At 35.5% G+C, this 17,361-nt stretch overlaps 1 protein-coding gene across 1 annotated transcript in view; it reads left to right on the top strand.

Moving 5' to 3' along the window:
• Positions 1 to 17,361, top strand: part of SLC25A12 (solute carrier family 25 member 12) — a 46,308-nt gene that overhangs the window by 14,268 nt on the left and 14,679 nt on the right. Inside the window, exons 5-11 of the mRNA XM_058840326.1 lie at positions 4,101 to 4,240; positions 6,730 to 6,876; positions 7,975 to 8,113; positions 9,323 to 9,416; positions 9,980 to 10,064; positions 14,095 to 14,179; positions 14,640 to 14,798. Coding sequence (XP_058696309.1) covers positions 4,101 to 4,240; positions 6,730 to 6,876; positions 7,975 to 8,113; positions 9,323 to 9,416; positions 9,980 to 10,064; positions 14,095 to 14,179; positions 14,640 to 14,798 — 849 coding nt within the window. The remainder of the gene's footprint in view (positions 1 to 4,100; positions 4,241 to 6,729; positions 6,877 to 7,974; positions 8,114 to 9,322; positions 9,417 to 9,979; positions 10,065 to 14,094; positions 14,180 to 14,639; positions 14,799 to 17,361) is intronic.

Genomic DNA, 17,361 nt, shown 5'->3' with positions numbered 1-17,361 from the left:
TGTTAGCAGAAATAGTGAACAATAGCAACATATAAATGTTAAAATTAATTATGTACATTAGGCATGAAATATGCACAAATTGGGCAGTAGATTACTGAGTAGACAGATTTAAAGAAACCCAAAACAACCCTGTTAAACAACAAATCTTTACCATACTTATGCTGCTGCTTAAAACTTACCACTTCTATATTTTTGTGTCCCTAAGAAGTGTGATTGCTTTTTATCACTGGTGTGAGGGAATGTTAACAGGTTGATGACACTAGAATTGTATGAGCTTTCCACTCTGCTTCTTGGGGAGCTGATAAGTCAAAATAAATAATAGGTACTGCCATAAGGTTTACTTGAAGTATTGAGCTCATCCCCACAATGGGCCACCAACGAGACCTCATAGTGTTTATAATTTAAAGTATTCTTCCTCCTTATATGAAATTGATTATTGCCTAGAATCTTTGAGGTTTGTATAGTTTTTCTGAGCTTGATAGGTAGCAGTGTTTGATGGAAGTTGAGCCAGTCATGTGTGTGCTGCCTGCAGATAGCTGCTCCAAGCATCTATAATTTGTTTAAAATGATTGGGTGGGGAAATTCTGAAGCAATCTTGTGAGAATGTGTGTCGCCTTGGAGGTAATGTACTAGTACACTAGAGTAGTAGATTTATTGTTCCTGGGGCTGATGGTAAGTTGAGAATGTCATCAGGCTGCTGACTTGTATGCCTATCTGAGAAGAAAATGCATTACTATAAACCTGGAAAGAAAGTTATCAGCTCAGTAGGAAAGAATTCCACTACAGAAAGGCTAGCAAAGAGTAGAAGACATTAGTAAATGAGCAACATGTATTGACAGGGACAATGAATGCGTTCTGTAAAATGTCCTACTAAAATGAAAGGCTTGAAAAATAATTTGCTGTTTGCCCCCTGCAGAATAGCTCTGTTGGAAATTTGAAACACTTGTAGTTTATCTTAATTTAGAAGCATTACTAGGTTTTGACTGAGGAACACAAAAAAAAAAAAAAGCAAAGCCAGCATCTGTACACTAATGTGGCCTGTTTTCTTTGCTGTCAGTGCTTTGCTTCTACTGTGAAAAAAAAAAAAAAAGTTAAAAACTGAAAATTTGTTGGTAATTCTGAGGGGTGAAAGTGTAGGGGATGATCACGTAGTATATAATTTCTGCAATGTGATTGGCTATTTGCTGCTTCTTGTCACACAAGTTGTTAGTTGTGATTATGGCTATTTCTTTTAATGTAATAGAAGAACTACAGAATTGGATTATAAAGATATTGTTGATATATTGTGAAGAAAGCACCCCTGCTCTTGGGGTAGACGTAGTAAGTTTTAGCATCTAATAAGAGGTGTTTGAGGATCTCAGTTGGCTTTGGTAAATTGTATTTAATGTTAACATGGGTTTAGCTAAGTCAGTTGGGTGGTGAGGCACTGGCATAGGTTTCCCAGAGAAGTTGTGGATGCCCCATCCCTGAAAGTGCTCAAGGCCAGGTTGGATAGAGCTCTGAGCAACCTGGTCTGGTGGAAGGTGTCCCTGCCCATGTCAGGGGGGCTGGAACTAGGGGATCTTTAAGGTTCCATCTCAAACCATTCTGTGGCTCAGTGATTTTTCAGAACAAGTGCACAGTTTTGCCTCTACCCCAAGCTTTTCCTAAACCAAGCCAACATGGAAGTAATTAAGCATTATATACAAGAGCATATCTTCAAACCCTAACTATTGTAATACATTCAGAACATACTGAGTGTCAGAGATTGCCTGAAAAAGGGAAATAGGTAAGGCACCTCAGTTTTCAGAGAGGCAACAAGCTAGTTTGGATACCACTTATTAAAGCTAGTTAGCCATTTCTGGAATTCATCAAGTACCAATACACCCAGCTATTGAATATAAATTTATTAATTAATTTAGCTATTATTTTTATGTGCTGAAGAGTCTTGACTTGAGATACATTGATGAGTTGTTGTAAATGTTTTTATGGAGGAAAAAATGGAGTGTAGGAAATAGATTCTTGTTTTCTTAAGTAGGATACAGTTAAATGCTTAAGAGTAATGAAAACACCAGGGGCTTAAGTCTCACTAAAAACAAGTGAAAAATCTGTCTCAGGGAAGATGAATGAATAAGAAAACAAAATTTTTAAAGAAAAAAGTAAGACTTTTTTTTTACCTTCCTCTAAGGTTAAGAGAAGCAATTATTGGAAACAGGTGAAAATAAGATTTAAATTTCCTGGCTGCTTCAGCACATTCTTTTATAAGTTTTCACGCGGGGGGCTCAGTGTGATTAGAAGTCAGTGTTATATACACGTAAGTAGTAGTCAGTTGGCACCCTGTCTGTGTATTAGTAGCCAAGCCAATAGAGCCTATGAAGCTGGCCTGTCTTCTGCTCTGTTCACGGTTCATTGCCATTTTGTAGGCTCCATAATGAGCTGCACTGACCTGATTGTGTTTGTAGTACATGGAGACTCTAGCTTGGCCAGAAGCTGCAGTGAATTAGTGGTAAGTGGGGAATTTAAATGTGCGTACCTTGATTCCTTGATCTGCAACAATGATGAATAAATCTACTGCAATCAGAACTTTCAGAGGAAGTATAGCAAAATAAAATAGTTTAGCACTATGTATTTAGTGCTTTCTTTTTTTCTTCATCCTCACCTTGTACATTAATACTGGTGAGTAGGTATGAGTAGACAGTTACGAATAGTCAGAATAGCTTTTTAGGTTTCTTGTTGACCCTAACAATTCCTTTAGCCTACATTGCAGTGGAAACTGGTTTAAACTGTAGGGTTTTGACTCTTGTGTTTGACCTTTATGTAAGGGTTAATCACTAGCCATAAAATGCCCCTTGAATATGTAGTCTCAGTCTAACTGTGAAGGATGTGATCTAGCCAAGGAATCTGACTTTGTATACCCCTGTTTTGAGACATATATTCTAGACATTTCCTTTTCTCACTGAAAAGGTAAAAACATACAGTGGATTTCCTAGATTTGCTCTAGAACTAATAGACTACAGAATTGAAACTATGAATGAATTGAGTAGTAGTCTTTTAGCATAGAGAAAGCAATACATTTTCTTCAAATTAATAGGTCTTGATAGAGTTATCAAATGATAACTAAGGTTCTTCTCATTGCATTTTGTCTTGCAAAACTGTTTAAACATATAAAAGGTGTGTTATCAGCTAAAATATTTTGTGTTTTAAATTTTAACTGCTACATTTTATTTTGTTGTTAGCAGATTCTAGGTTGATAAATTTTGAAAAGTGTTCATGTGGTATGGGTAGATGTCCTGTTATACAGTTCACGTGTTTGATAATCTGCACAAAAAGCAGGCTTCTTTTGCAGCATGGCGATGTTGTGTATGAATAATGCATGCTGTTTTTCAGATGAGGTTTTTGCCTGAATTCAGATAATATGTTTAGCATTGAGATTTCAGTTGTACAGTATACATGTGGAGAATTCCATAATCTGAAATGGCAGGTTTTTTCTTTACTTCATTTGAAGGAGGACATCTCTATCTTCACTTATCTTACAACATTTTAATAACTGAGACTACCAATTATGTTTTATAGGATTTGATTTTTGTGCTAAGGCCTTATCAAAAGCATCTAATAACGTGCTTTCTGCTGAGTTAATGATATGTTTTAGATGTCATTTCTTATACCTATCTTCAATAGCCATATTCAGACAGTGTGATTGTAATAATCAAGTTTCAATCAAACCATACTTAGTATGACAAATATTGCCTGAGATTGTAGTGCAGGTATTTGTGCTCTTGATAAAGGGCTTAATTTGACTCCTGGCAGAGACAGAGAACCACTATTGATTTTTATATCAGAATGCAAAATAGCTTTTATTTGTCATGTATGAGGGAAATTGCTTCTTAATTAAAACTAAATAAAACACTCACTCCATGGTTTTATGCAATAATACAAAAAGTATCATTTGTGTCTCAGATGTGTTCTTTTACAGGTCTGTAAAGGTTTGGTTAGCAATTATTCTTAACATGCTAAAATGCTTCTTAAACAGCTGTTGAAATAATATTTTTTTGTATTCCTCCTGGAATGTTTATAAATTTACTGTATCCCAAGGCTCACCTGTTGTTTTTCCCTCCCTAAAGCAAATGTCAAAGAAATATTTGAACAAACTCTTATTCATCTTCAAATACCATTCAACTGGGACTGTGAGTTTATTCGACTGCATTTTGGGCATAACAGGAAGAAGCATCTTAACTATTCAGAGTTCACTCAGTTTCTTCAGGTCAGTTATTAACCTTGTTCCAAAGTTGGAACTGAAATTCATTTAACTTTTAATAATACACTAATACCATTAGAAATTTTGAGCTTATTCTGGTAGTGATAATCCTTATCTGATACTAATCCTGACAGCTAATGTTGAATTGTTATTTCTCCATACTAGTTTTGTAAGCAGTGTGTACTCATTGTGCTGTAACTTGAATACCATCCTTTAAAAGAATGTGCTAAAACATGCTGTTTATGAAGTGAACCATTTTACTGATTGGGTTGAGGGTTTGCTTTTTCTGTCATAGGAATTCAATAGCAAAACTAAATTCTACCAGAGAAAGTTAATGTCCTTATTATAGCCAGTTATTGACCATAAAAACTTCCCTGCAGAGGTTTTAGTTTCTGTAACATTTCTTTAGTTTTATAAACATTCTAATACAGATCACTTTTTTTTTTTTCTCACCGGCATGCATGCTACCACACACAAACTGGGAATTTGGTCTTAAATGCAGCCAGCTTGCAGGAGGTAAATCTGATTTCCTGTGATGTTGCTGAACTACTCTTTAGGGATCGGGCTTTGAAGAGTTTAACTTGTTGAACTGCACTTAGTGCTAAGCCAAAAAATTATAGTTAAAACATTATGAATTGAACATTATACTAGAAGGAAGGAAAGGAAAATGTCATCTATAAAGGATGAAGAAAGAGCAAAGTAGGAGAAATTTACATTGTATTTAATGGAAAAGAAGTTCACGGAGTTGTTGGTAATTGCACTGAATTCCATAAATTAACATACAGTGACCACCTTGTGATATAATTGCCCGTCTAGTAGATGTGAAGAAGATGTGAAGAAAAATAGACTAGCACTTCTAGAGCTGTCTTTGATGCAAGAAAAGTTTAGTATGTATTTTATTAAAAGTAAGGAGTGACAGATGTGCGTTGACATAATCTGTAAATATTGTCCAAGATAAAAATACTTCATAGGATCACAGAATATTTTGGGTTGTAAGGCACCTTTAAAGGTCATCTAGTCCAATCCCCCTGCAATCTGCAGGGATATCTTCAACTAGATCAGGTTGCTCAGAGCTCTGTTCAACTTGACCTTGAGTGTTTCTAGGGATAAAACATCTACCACCTCTCTGGGCAACCTGTTCCAGTGCTTTACCACCCTTATTTAGTTTAAAATCATTACCCCTTGTCCTGTCACAGCAGGCCCTCCTAAAAAGTCTGTCACCATCTTTCTGATAAGCTCCCCATCAATATTGAAAGGCTACAGTAAGGTCTCTCATGAGACTTTTCTTCTCCAGGCCTAACAGCCCCAACTCTGAGCCTTTTCTCATAGTGGAGGTGTTCCAGTCCTCTATAATTTTTTTGGCCCTCTTCTGCACCTGCTTCCAAAATGGTTTGTTGGGAACTCAGAGCAGAGTGATAAATGTCTGTTCTGGTTTTGTTTGTTTTTCCAAGATATTGCCATGTAAGATGCAGTAGCCTCTTACTGTCATCATATAATAAAACCCCTTAGTAGGGAAGGCTATTATGGGTTACAGTAATTTCAGTACACAATTTGGATACTTATATCCCTCCTTTTATATAAGACTGTTTTTCTCTTTTGGTCTAACACCATCTTTTGGGGTTTGGTAATTGAGTCAGAATTTAGAAAATTCTGAAATACAGGGTTTGCTGTACCCTGATCTAGAAAACATTCATGAGGTTATGAGAGTTGAGAAATTACTGTAAAGGTGATACAAGCTAGATGGTTTGCCCTCTTCTTACTGTCTGTCAGAACATGGTTATTTTTTTTAGTGGCTTCTAGAGGTCTGAATGATAGCTGAATGGGCTTTATTGTTTGCTTTAATAGAAGGAGACAACTTTTTCTGGACATAGCGTTTACAACTAACAGTATTATCATGAGTTTAGGTAACCACAGTGATCTTTATATGAAGGTTTTTGCAGTTTATATAGGAGTTTTAAATTGCCTGAAATGAGTGAGCATTTGTGACATTATGGGAGATAGCTGTTTGGGGCAATCTAAATCCATCTTATATAATTTTCAGTCTTCCTGTTTGTTTTCAAGTACATTCCAATGAGTTAGTATATAATAGCCCAGTCATATTTCATCTTGGATACGTAAGAGATCAGCTCACTTTGTGTCTTCAAGATCAGTATCAAAAGCTTTTCTAGCATGTAGGTATTTAATTAAGGAATAGATAGCAGGCAGTACATGGGTATGTGAAGTTCTTAATGATTTCTTAAATCATTTAGTAAAAGTGCATATTTCCTTACAGTTAAATTGAGGCTTTTCTTTGACATAGGAATGAGTCTTTGGATAAAATCAGTATGCAGACTTCTTATTTTAGTTGAACTGGCCTTGAAGTTTAAACTGTAGTTGTGCAATTGTCTATATGCACAGACCTGTTGGAGCATAAGAATATGAAATTAGCAAAAGTTGTGTGAATGGTGGGTTACAGAATTTACTTCTAATCTTCTGTCTCTGAATATTCATTCTAGGAGCTGCAGTCAGAACATGCAAGACAAGCCTTTGCATTGAAGGACAAAAACAAAAGTGGTCTGATAACTGGGCTGGACTTCAATGAGATCATGGTTACCATTCGCTCCCATATGCTAACTCCATTTGTGGAAGAAAATTTAGTTTCAGTAAGTATTAACAAAAAGTGCCTTGAATTCAGTGTTCAACAGCTGTGATGTTTGAAGATGGCACTGCTACTCTCCCACTTTTCTTCTACCTGTTTATCACTCACTGCCTTGGTGCTAGAGATTATCAGCTTCATAATAGAGTGGGCAGGGTGAAACATAGCAGCATTCCTTGGCTGCAGTAGTGGAAAGGTTGGCAGTCTGGTTTACCTGTTTAAAGTGCCATTGTAAGCAGTTTGAGTTAGTCTGCTATACTTTCCACTAGTGCAGGGAAAACTACTTGGTACAGAAAGTATCACAGAATTGTAGAACCATGTAGGAAAAGACCCTTATAATCATCAAATCCAATGGAAGTTATTTAGGACAAAAGCATCCAGTTTTTATATTTGAATATATGACATTTCGAGAGTTGGCGATTACTTACAGTTTTGTCCTTTTATATACTCTTGCATTCTTTTCTTTTTCAGATCAGAATTTGGAAAATCAGTATGTAGATTCTAGAGGTAGAATGGTTACACCCCTGATAGTTTGGCAAGATCTGTAGGTAAAGTAATAACATACAAGTTATAATCTGAAAGCACGTACTATGAGAATTACATAAAGATAAAATCTATATAAAAGATAAAGTAATAACTTTTATCTTACTATCTTACCTATAAATCTTGCCTTGTCTTACTCATAAGGCATACTGTCTTCTATAAAATTTAGAGAATCTACTAACTTTAGACTTTGAAGTAAATGGTCATTGATGTATGATGCAAGAAATCATTTAGTGCCTTTATGTAAAGGCATTTGCATTTGCATGCATTACTCTTTCAGAAGATTACTTGGTGACACTTTTAATGTGTCTATCGGATAACTTGAATAATAATCTACTTATATTATTATTTCCTAATAGCTTCCTAGTGTTCAATCTTTACCACAAAAGCAGTATCCTGTCTAATAATTCTCCCGTTGTGTTTCTGTTAAAATACCTTAAAATTACAGCACTAGAAAGATATCTTTAATTCTTTCATAATTTGCTCAAATGATTGTTTCTGTAATTGTAATAAGATGTAAAAGTGCTTAAGGCACTTAATTGTTTTCATTTAATTTTTAAAGGTAGCTGGTGGAACTGTATCACATCAGGTCAGCTTCTCCTTTTTCAATGCATTTAATGCCCTTTTGAATAACATGGATCTTGTTAGGAAGATATACAGTAATATAGCAGGTGCAAGAAGAGATATCGAAGTCACAAAAGGTAAGACCTATTTCCTACAGTTTATTGATTTTTTAATTCTGTCCATTAGTAATTTGTGATGCCACATGGGTTAAGGTGAGTCAGAAATGAGTTTATGGCCACTGAGAAAGTGTTTTTTTAACTGTGGGTTTCATCCTTACAGGTTAGTAAGTATTTTCAGTTAGCTCATTTAGGAGAAGATTCTGGCAAGGGTTGTGTTTGCCTTACTGGTTGAATGAGTAACTGCAAGTCAGCATAATACTGAGGATTTTACTGCTCCTTGAAAGAGTTACATTGTTGCTTAGAGATAGGAAGTTCCTAGGGAATGTGGCGGAATGGCTTAAGTTTGAAAATCTGAGTGGTTTTATATATAGATTATGCCAGTTAGTAACAAATCCCTGTGCATGTGAAAGGTTGCTATATTTTAGTCCTGCCACAGACATAAGCAGATTGCTTTCGTAGCCATTTTATGACAGATTTTATCATCAATTTTACTACCTGGATGGATGGGACCAGCCAAACCATTGTGTGGTAAAAAGCATGCCAAGATCTTTCTGTTGTTTTTCTTCTTCTTTGTTTAGCTTATATTCGTATGCTCTGCATATTTTTCTCTAAAGGAAAGCATACATGTCTGTTCTCATCATCCAGATTGTCCTAACAAATTGCCTAGCAATATTTTTTGGTGCAGATGCATAAATACATCTTGCTTGCATTTGTATTGAGAAAAAAGGCTGCTGTGTTTTCACTGCTCAGACTTGTTAACTGCCAATTATGCCATAAACATGTAGTGTAGTTTGGCCAGATGAATACCTAAGGATTGGTGTCATTCAGAGCTATGAGAGGAGGAAGTCTGGACATGATGGGAATAGATGAGTCAGTTGCCCGTAAAGCTGTGAATAATGGACCATTGTTCTGTTCTGTTTTGCAGAACTTCAGAAGCAAGAATCACAAATTGTGGGTGTCATTTTATTAAGCTTGCTAATTTGAGGATTTTTGTTGTCTTTGGTGAATATTTACCATGAGTCAGAGCTGTGGAGTCAGATTTGGTCTGTGTTGGGAAGGCCTATTTCAGAATAGATGTTCTAAAGATACCTTTTCTCTTTGCATTATGGATTTTGCTTCTTGGTGATAGACTTTGTTTTTATATTATTAAAGTTATTTGAAAGGATTCAAAGAGGAAATTTGACAAATAACACAAATGTTGTATTTCTCTTTCCCTTTTAAATCCAGAGGAATTTGCACACTCTGCAATCCACTTTGGACAAATTACACCGCTGGAAATAGATATTCTCTACCAACTTACAGACTTATACAGTGTTACTGGGTAACATAATCATGAATTTTATCACTTTGCAATCGTAATTTTGGTGTTTCCTGTGTGATCTCTTATTTTTATCCTAATTCTAAAATGTTTCGTGTTCCGTTATATTTTGTTACAGTAATTTATTCAATGTAAACTGATTTTGTTGTGTGCATGGGTTTTGTAAGTGAATTATGTATGTCAAGCACAATTACTAATTGTTGTATTATAGGTATACATATGAAGTAGCAAAATACCATATTCCCAAAAGGCTACAATGCTCCAGTTAATGTTTTGCATGGATCTTTAATGCATGCAAAATCTTATGTAGAAATAGCTAGAAATGGTTTAATTTGTGTATTATATTCCTTATTACTAGTAATGAAGAACTTGTTTCTCAATAATCTGTTCCCTTCATCTCCAAGCATTCTTTAATGCAGTGTAGCAGACTTCTTAGGTCTGCATTCAGATATGACAAATGTCTTTTTTAAACTCATATGTACTTTGTGGGGTGTGGCCAGGAATACTGTACTGAATGTTTGATGCTTTATCTAACCATAATTTGCTTTTCTCTGCCTTGTGTAAAGGCGCTTAACTTTGGCAGATATTGAGAGAATAGCACCACTGGCTGAAGGTGCTTTACCTTACAACCTGGCAGAGCTCCAGAGGCAGGTGGGTAGAAGAAAAAAAAAAATAGAAATTGAGTGAATGTTAACATGTACTTGCAAATGAAAAATAAGAATAATGCACTTTAAACGGATTCCTGATACATGGAAAATCCTATGTGTATTGCTGTAAGAATAGAAATGGGGCAGACTGTTAGATACTGTATATGTCTGGACAAGGTATGAGATGTCAGAATGGCCTGTTTAGATATGAACATATACGGATATTTGGATTCCTTACCGTGAATGCATTTGTTCACTCCTAAAAAAGGCTTTTCACAGGACACAGCCCTCCATGAAATTCTCCAGTGTGAACCCTTCCTGTGAAACCTAGTTCTTTACAAACTCCTCCAGTGTGTCCCTTCCACATGGTGCAGTCTTTCAGGAGTAGATTCACGTGGGTCCTCCATGCAGTTGCAGCCTCTTTGGCTGTACACCTGTGTGGGGTGCTACAGAGTCTGCAGGGGAATCTCTACTCCAGTGTCTGCAGCTCCTGATCCTGCTCCTTCACTGGCCTTTGTACCAGCAGAATTGATTCTCTCATATGTTCTCACTCCTCTTACCAGCTGCCATTGCACAGGGTTTGTTCCCCCTTCTTAAATACATTATCCCAGAGGTGCTACCACTAACACTGATGGACTTGGCCTTGGCCAGCAGTGGGTGTTGGCTCAGTCAGACATGCGGGAAGCTTCTGGCAGCTTCTAGCAAAGCCACTCTTGTATCCCCCCACCCCCAGCTTTGCCACACAAACTCAATACAGGTAGTAAAAAATATTATTATTAAATGTAAAGTTTATAAATGTGGTGTTTTTTGAAAAATGTGATTAAATTATTGGCTTACATAAAATGATAATTCAGTTTTTACTGTACTTGCTGGCTACCTGATCTAGACAGTAGAAGGGAATTTCAAGTATAGTGGGATTGATGAAAAGAATTAGAAGATGAAAAAGATTGTAGTAGAATGTCAACTCTTTATTTCAACAGGGCTTTACATTTATGTTTGGGAGCTTTGCTTTTATCATAGTTTCCTTAATAAACATTACACATGATTAGTACCACATAGGAGTTCCAGGCTGTGTAGTAGGATGCTGAATATATATACATTGTTTCTTACTTCAGTGGCTCATTTTACAACTGTAAGAGCTAAAGATTTAGGACCAAAAATTGTACAAGTGTTTAACTTACATTGTTTTAGTTACTGTTATTAGAGCTGAATTTAATAATTTGGTTCTCTTTCAAACAAATTAGTCTGCTCTGTTCTTTAAGTTACTGCTCCAATGTCCTTGGTTGTCCTTAGGCAATTAGACATATCTGATCCAATACATGTCAAAAACCTACTTAGTGGTGACAGTCTTCCTGTGGGTTCCTGATGACAAGAATGATGGAGTATAATGCATTAGAAATGTGGATGCAGTGTTTATCCAGGCTAATAAATATTTTGGAAGAAGTTTTGTAATGACATTCCACTGCCAGCTTTGGTTTTAATCAGTGTTTTCATACTCACCTCTCTGAGTGGACAAAATACTGACTAACTTCATTTTTCAGAGCTACCTTTGTAGCTTGGCATTCTTTTAAAATGAGTTCACTGATAAAAGTTTCCCTCATCACTAAAACAAAATAAACTCTTTTCACACTCTTGAAGTAGTGAATTATATTTTCATCTTACTGTACATTGTGTTAAAACCAGACACCAGAAAGCAAAATAATTTCATTTTATTTAGTTTATAAGGAATAGTCTTTTATTAGACCTTATCCTAAGTGAACAGTGAATTAAGTGTATTGACAAAATGAAAGATAACTGTTCATGAAGAGCACATATCAACTCAGTGCGGTCCAGCTGTCCCTGGGAAATGAAACCAATTCTGTAATCAGTTTTATATGATTTAAAAATCCCTTTGTAAAGAAAAATCTTAATTTTTACATAAAATCACTCTATATAGATTTGGTAGAAATGAAAATTAGCCTGCTTTCAACCATGTTTACTTTATTGTCAATTTTTTTCATTGTGTAAGATTTTTTTAATGCTTAGCAGCTGAATATCCTATGGGGATGACAGCTACAGTAATTTTCTCTTTATAAATATTCATGATTTGAAAGCTATAGCATTAATTACATTCATTTACATATCCATCTGAATACACAAGCAAACTGAAAACTTTGTGAACACTTATTTAATAATATAAAAGTGACATTTCCTTCAGAAAGAATTTGATTTTTAACATTCAGTGATGCATTCACTAAGATTAATGTCTAAATGCAATGATTGGATTTTGATGACAACCGTGTGAAGCTTTGAAAAAAAAGAAGAATAATCTTAAACCAGCTGAAAGGCAGCAGGTGTGCTAAACTAGGAGAAAATGTCAGTGGAATGAAGAACTAGTTCTGCTTCTGAGGTTTTTTGGGGTATATTATTGCATGTGTCTTTTATTTACATGAATCAAAAGAAATATATGTGAATTTTATAACTTATTTATGTGCTTATTTTGGTTTTATTATCCTTTGGGTGGTTTTGTGAGTGTTTTTTTTTTGTTTGTTTGTTTTTAATAGGCAATCATAGTGGGTTTACAATAATGAGGATATTCATTGGATTTAGTGCTTCTATTGCTTGTAAAGGCAGTATATTTGATTTTTGCTTTTTTTTATGCTGCTCTGCATGTGCAGTGTGTAATTTTGGTGCTACCTAGAATTTCTCTATTCTTTACTGTTAAGCTATATTGTGGGGGAGGAGGATGTCTTGTGGAGGGAAGTGGTTTTAGCTGTACCCTTTTATTCTGTGGAAAAACAGTATAAAATATAATCCATGTTTTTTTACAGGTAACGATATCATCTTGACCTCACAGGCTTTTGTCCTGTGTTGTGTATATACCCTGTAACACTTCACGCAATGTAGGCAGGTTTTTGCACATCCAGTGTAACATCAGCCCAAAGAGAGTCGTTTGTGCTGAGGCAGGTGCTGATTTTCTGTGGCGCTTCAGTGAGCTGAGCGTACCTTGGCTCAGTAGCCTTGGAGAGGGAGCTGAGAAGTGTGTGTGGGGTAGTCTTTGTGAAACTTCCTAATATGCATCAGTCTGGGGTCTGTGGACATTCCAGCTGTGCTGGCAGGAGCACATCTGCTAACAATGCAAGGTACTTCTAGGAAAAACAGGTTTGTGTTTGGAAAGTGGACTTTAGTATCTGCTTTACTATGGAATTTAACAGTTAATATCTTGGCCTGTTAGGTAGCACAAAAAAGTTATACTGCATAATATCAGTTCTTCTCTAATTGTCTTATTTACGTTTGGGCAAAAATTTGGCCCATCTTACATACTTTTTAGTGCAAGTTTGTGAACATGTCTTGTTAATCAGTCACCTTGTTTCTAATAGCCATTTCATAACATGATTGTGAGTCTCTGCAGATATTTTCTGTGCAGACTGTATTATTTAGAATACTTAACACATTTATAATAGTGTATGTAATTGAAAGGATTGAGGTCAGCATTGCTCTGTAAACTAGCAACAGCATGAAATAGTGTTGTAGAGAATGCTTTTAGAAATAATTGACTTTTTGCTTGTTTTGAAGAGATGAAATCTCATGCTTGTGATATGCACTAATGGATATGTAATCTTAAAATATGTCCTGTGCTCACAGACCCTGTCTGTGAGATATTCTGTGAATTCCTTTTGAAATTTGAATTTTATTTGAGTCAAAAGGGAGTTCCATGCCTTACAAATTCAAAGGCAGCAGAATTGAAAATAGCAAAGTTGTTTACAGTTTTTGTCTTCTTTTTCTTGAGCATCGTTTTGGTTATACTGGTGTACTGGTTTGGCACAAGTAGGAATATGTAAGGAATATTTTCTAAAAGGAGTATTTGGAAAATGTGCTTCGTCCTTTAGGCACAATAAGCATTATCTAGTAATTATTTTTTCTTCTTCCTCCTGAACATAAAACTACTAATTTTTATCAGATTCTTTCTGTACCATTGTAAAAGCAGTTCACAGATGCCTTTGTTTTCCTGTGCAGATTTTCAAGACTTTTTCATTTCTTTTTCCCTCACACAGCAATCTTTTGGAGAAGTAGGCAGACCTATTTGGCTCCAGATAGCTGAGTCAGCTTACAGGTTCACTTTAGGCTCGATTGCTGGAGGTGAGTAATATTTCTGCTTTCTGTTTCCAAGCTCTGGTTCATTTAACATTTTTTTGCCAGACTACTTGATCTAATCTAAGGTGGATATTTTGGTTGTACATGTGTCAAATCAAGTGTTGGAACCATTTTGGTTTGCTATTACCTTTCTTTCCTTATCACTTGGGTTCCAGAATCCTTCCACAGTCCTTGGAAACTACGCCAGTAACAAATTTCCTTAGTGGTAATTCAGATAGGTGTTCTTCATTCTACACACCTTGTTTTATGTAACTGTAATCCATTCTCCTTGAGACTTTTTTCCTAGACCTTCATTGTTGTTCTTCCTTACCTCCAACATACCAGAGGTCTTACAAGCTTATATATTCTTTGTGTTTAAATAAATGCTGTAGAAAATAATCACAGTAATTATATATTACACCAACAGTGACATTGCAGAAATAACAGCCCAAATGCTTTCTTACAGCTGTTGGTGCTACTGCAGTATATCCCATCGACCTGGTGAAAACTCGTATGCAGAATCAGCGTAGCACAGGTTCAGTCGTAGGAGAGTTGATGTATAAAAACAGCTTTGACTGCTTTAAAAAGGTTTTGCGTTTTGAAGGCTTTTTTGGTCTTTACAGAGGTAAGTGAATTTAAATATATATATAAAGCCAGTAATTTTCTGTGCCCCTTTTCTTTAAATTTTAATACCTCAACAGCTAGTTTCCTATGGGAAAATCAGAATACTTGATATCTTGTCTAACTTTGTTTTCATTTCTGAGCTCAGTATTTATCTTCCTTTGTGCACCCTTCATCATAAACAATTGCTGGGAAAAACTGGGCTTTTTTTGTTGTTATTAGGGATTTGCTCCTTGCTGCTTAAGTAATTTAAAGACTTAGTTTTTGGGGCATTAGCATTGAGGATATAATTGTAATCTCACAAGTTGAGGATTGCAACTTTCGGCTGGGGTCAGACATGCGGAGCAGATTACCATCTGAGGAATAAGGATTGGTTTTGCAGCACGTATTTTTTGTTAAGAGACAAAAGATGGTAAATTGGAAAAGTATCTGTAAACTGGATGCAAAATCTTATGCCTGATACTTTTTCAGGTAGTGGGACTTGTTTTATAATATTATCTGGTGAACAGAAGTTGCATTCTGCTGTTGAATTATGTTGCTCTGTTTTACTTTAAAATATCACCAATGAAACTCAGAAAATTGTGGTTTTGAAAAAAAATAAAGCTCTAAGATACAGATTAAGAATTCAGCTTTTTATCAGTTAGGCTGAGTTTTAATCACATTGGTAAGGTGACTTAAAGACAGGGTACATGCTTGCCAGCCCTCTAAATAGATACTTAGTTGGATTATCTATTTTTAATTGTAATTTTTCATAACTTTACGAAGTTCACAATTTTCATTAGGATCAGCAAGGTATTTATTAATTAGCACACCTGTTTCTTTAGCTGCAGCAAACTCACATGATGGCTACAGAATTTTGTTCTGCTTTGTGATGTGTTCTGACAGTGAAGACACTGGACAGTGTCCCTTATGGACAGTATCTAGGAAGTTTTTGCATGTGAAAGTCTGTGTGTTTTGGCTAAAGAGTGTTTTGTAGTTTTTCAGAATTTTGCTATGCAAGTAAGTAAGGGAAGGAATATGTTGGTGCAAAGTTAATGAAATAGCTGTAGTCTGTAAATTAGGTCTTACTGGTAAGTTTTCTTTTTTTGATGCTAAATCATTCATAAAAGCAAATGCTTGAGTTACATCTATGAGACTGATTCTTCAGTGCTGTTCTACAGTACTGTTTCCTTTCTCTTGCCCCTACCCTATTTTTGCACAGCAGTATATAAAATAACTTGTTACTTTGTTTTTGTTTTCTAATGATGATTCCACTGACAAGTTTAAAGCAGTGTTTTACACTTGAAAAAGATGTTCTTGTTTGAAAGAATGTCGGTTTGCTAAAAGTTTTAGTAGCCTGTTTAATAATTAAGATTATTAAGGATAAGAAATTCATGTAGTTGTTTTGAATCTGTTACAGTTAATGGTCAGCATGTTGCTAAGATTTATACTCAGAGATTTAGAAGGTCTGTTGGAAGTGTGTTAAATTAAACAGCAGAAACACTTACGGAGTTGGCTGTGGAGCTGTTACTGGGTTCTTATGTTCCTGAGCTGGATTATGCCAATTGTATTGTAATATAACAATACATCTATCCCATAATATAATGGTACAGTGTAGTTGTTTCCTGCTGTTTAAAAAATAGAACTGAACACAAACTAGGAATGTTATCATTTTAAATAAAAACTTAAATTTTTTGGTCAAGAAAATAAAGACACTTTTCAGTCTTGGCATACAACTTCAGAACTAATAGTTTCTTCTCAGGTCCCTCACTAGACCATGCAATGTCCCAGCTTCTCTGGCACACCAAATGCGTGTGCCCAATGAGTTCAGCTACATAAAAAAAGGGAGTGGAGGCATTGTCTTGCAGTGTTTGTCTGGGGGTTTTGGTTTTTTTAAATATAGGCATTGCAGAATTGGATTGTCTTTTCATGGTAGATTAGAAATTCAGGCTGGGAGGGCACAGTTTCTTTTTGTTACTGTCAACCTTTCTTTGTGTTTAATAACTACCTTTCCTCAGCGTAGTAAGTCTGTAAATCGCACAGAAAGTACTATGTTGGAAGAAAACACCACACTGAATATATTAGCTGCTGCATTTTCTATTAAGGCACCTTTGTTCTGAGCTTCCTTTTAAGGAACTAGTATAAAAAGTCTGCAGAATGAGTACTTCTGGGAATTTTGAACATTTAACATTTTTGCTATGATTCTCTGGATTTAACAAACTGGAAAGTGGCATCAGTACAGTTTTTTTGCTGTGGGGTTTTTCTGTTAGTTAACTGGCAAACACTTTTGACAAAATGATATTCCATAACCATGGAATAACATTAGGAACTGACCATATCTAATAAAAACAACTTTCTTTTAAGTTTCATGATTTATACCTATGTCAAAATGACCGTGGAGAAAATGGATTTAAAAATAACAGATGCTGTTATAATGTGTTATGTTAGGAAGTTAAGACTGCCATCTGCTGATTTTTCTTAAACCTATTAGTTCCTAGAAAAGTGTACGTGCATTTTTCAAGTGACAGTTCACTTTGATAGCTATTTTCCAGGAGCAAGGGCCTTGCCAAAATCAGTTTCTGTCCACT

The sequence above is a fragment of the Poecile atricapillus genome, chromosome 5 (assembly GCF_030490865.1).
Source record: "Poecile atricapillus isolate bPoeAtr1 chromosome 5, bPoeAtr1.hap1, whole genome shotgun sequence".
In the NCBI taxonomy this organism is placed as follows: domain Eukaryota; kingdom Metazoa; phylum Chordata; class Aves; order Passeriformes; family Paridae; genus Poecile; species Poecile atricapillus.
This window is presented reverse-complemented; position numbering and strand designations above follow the sequence as displayed.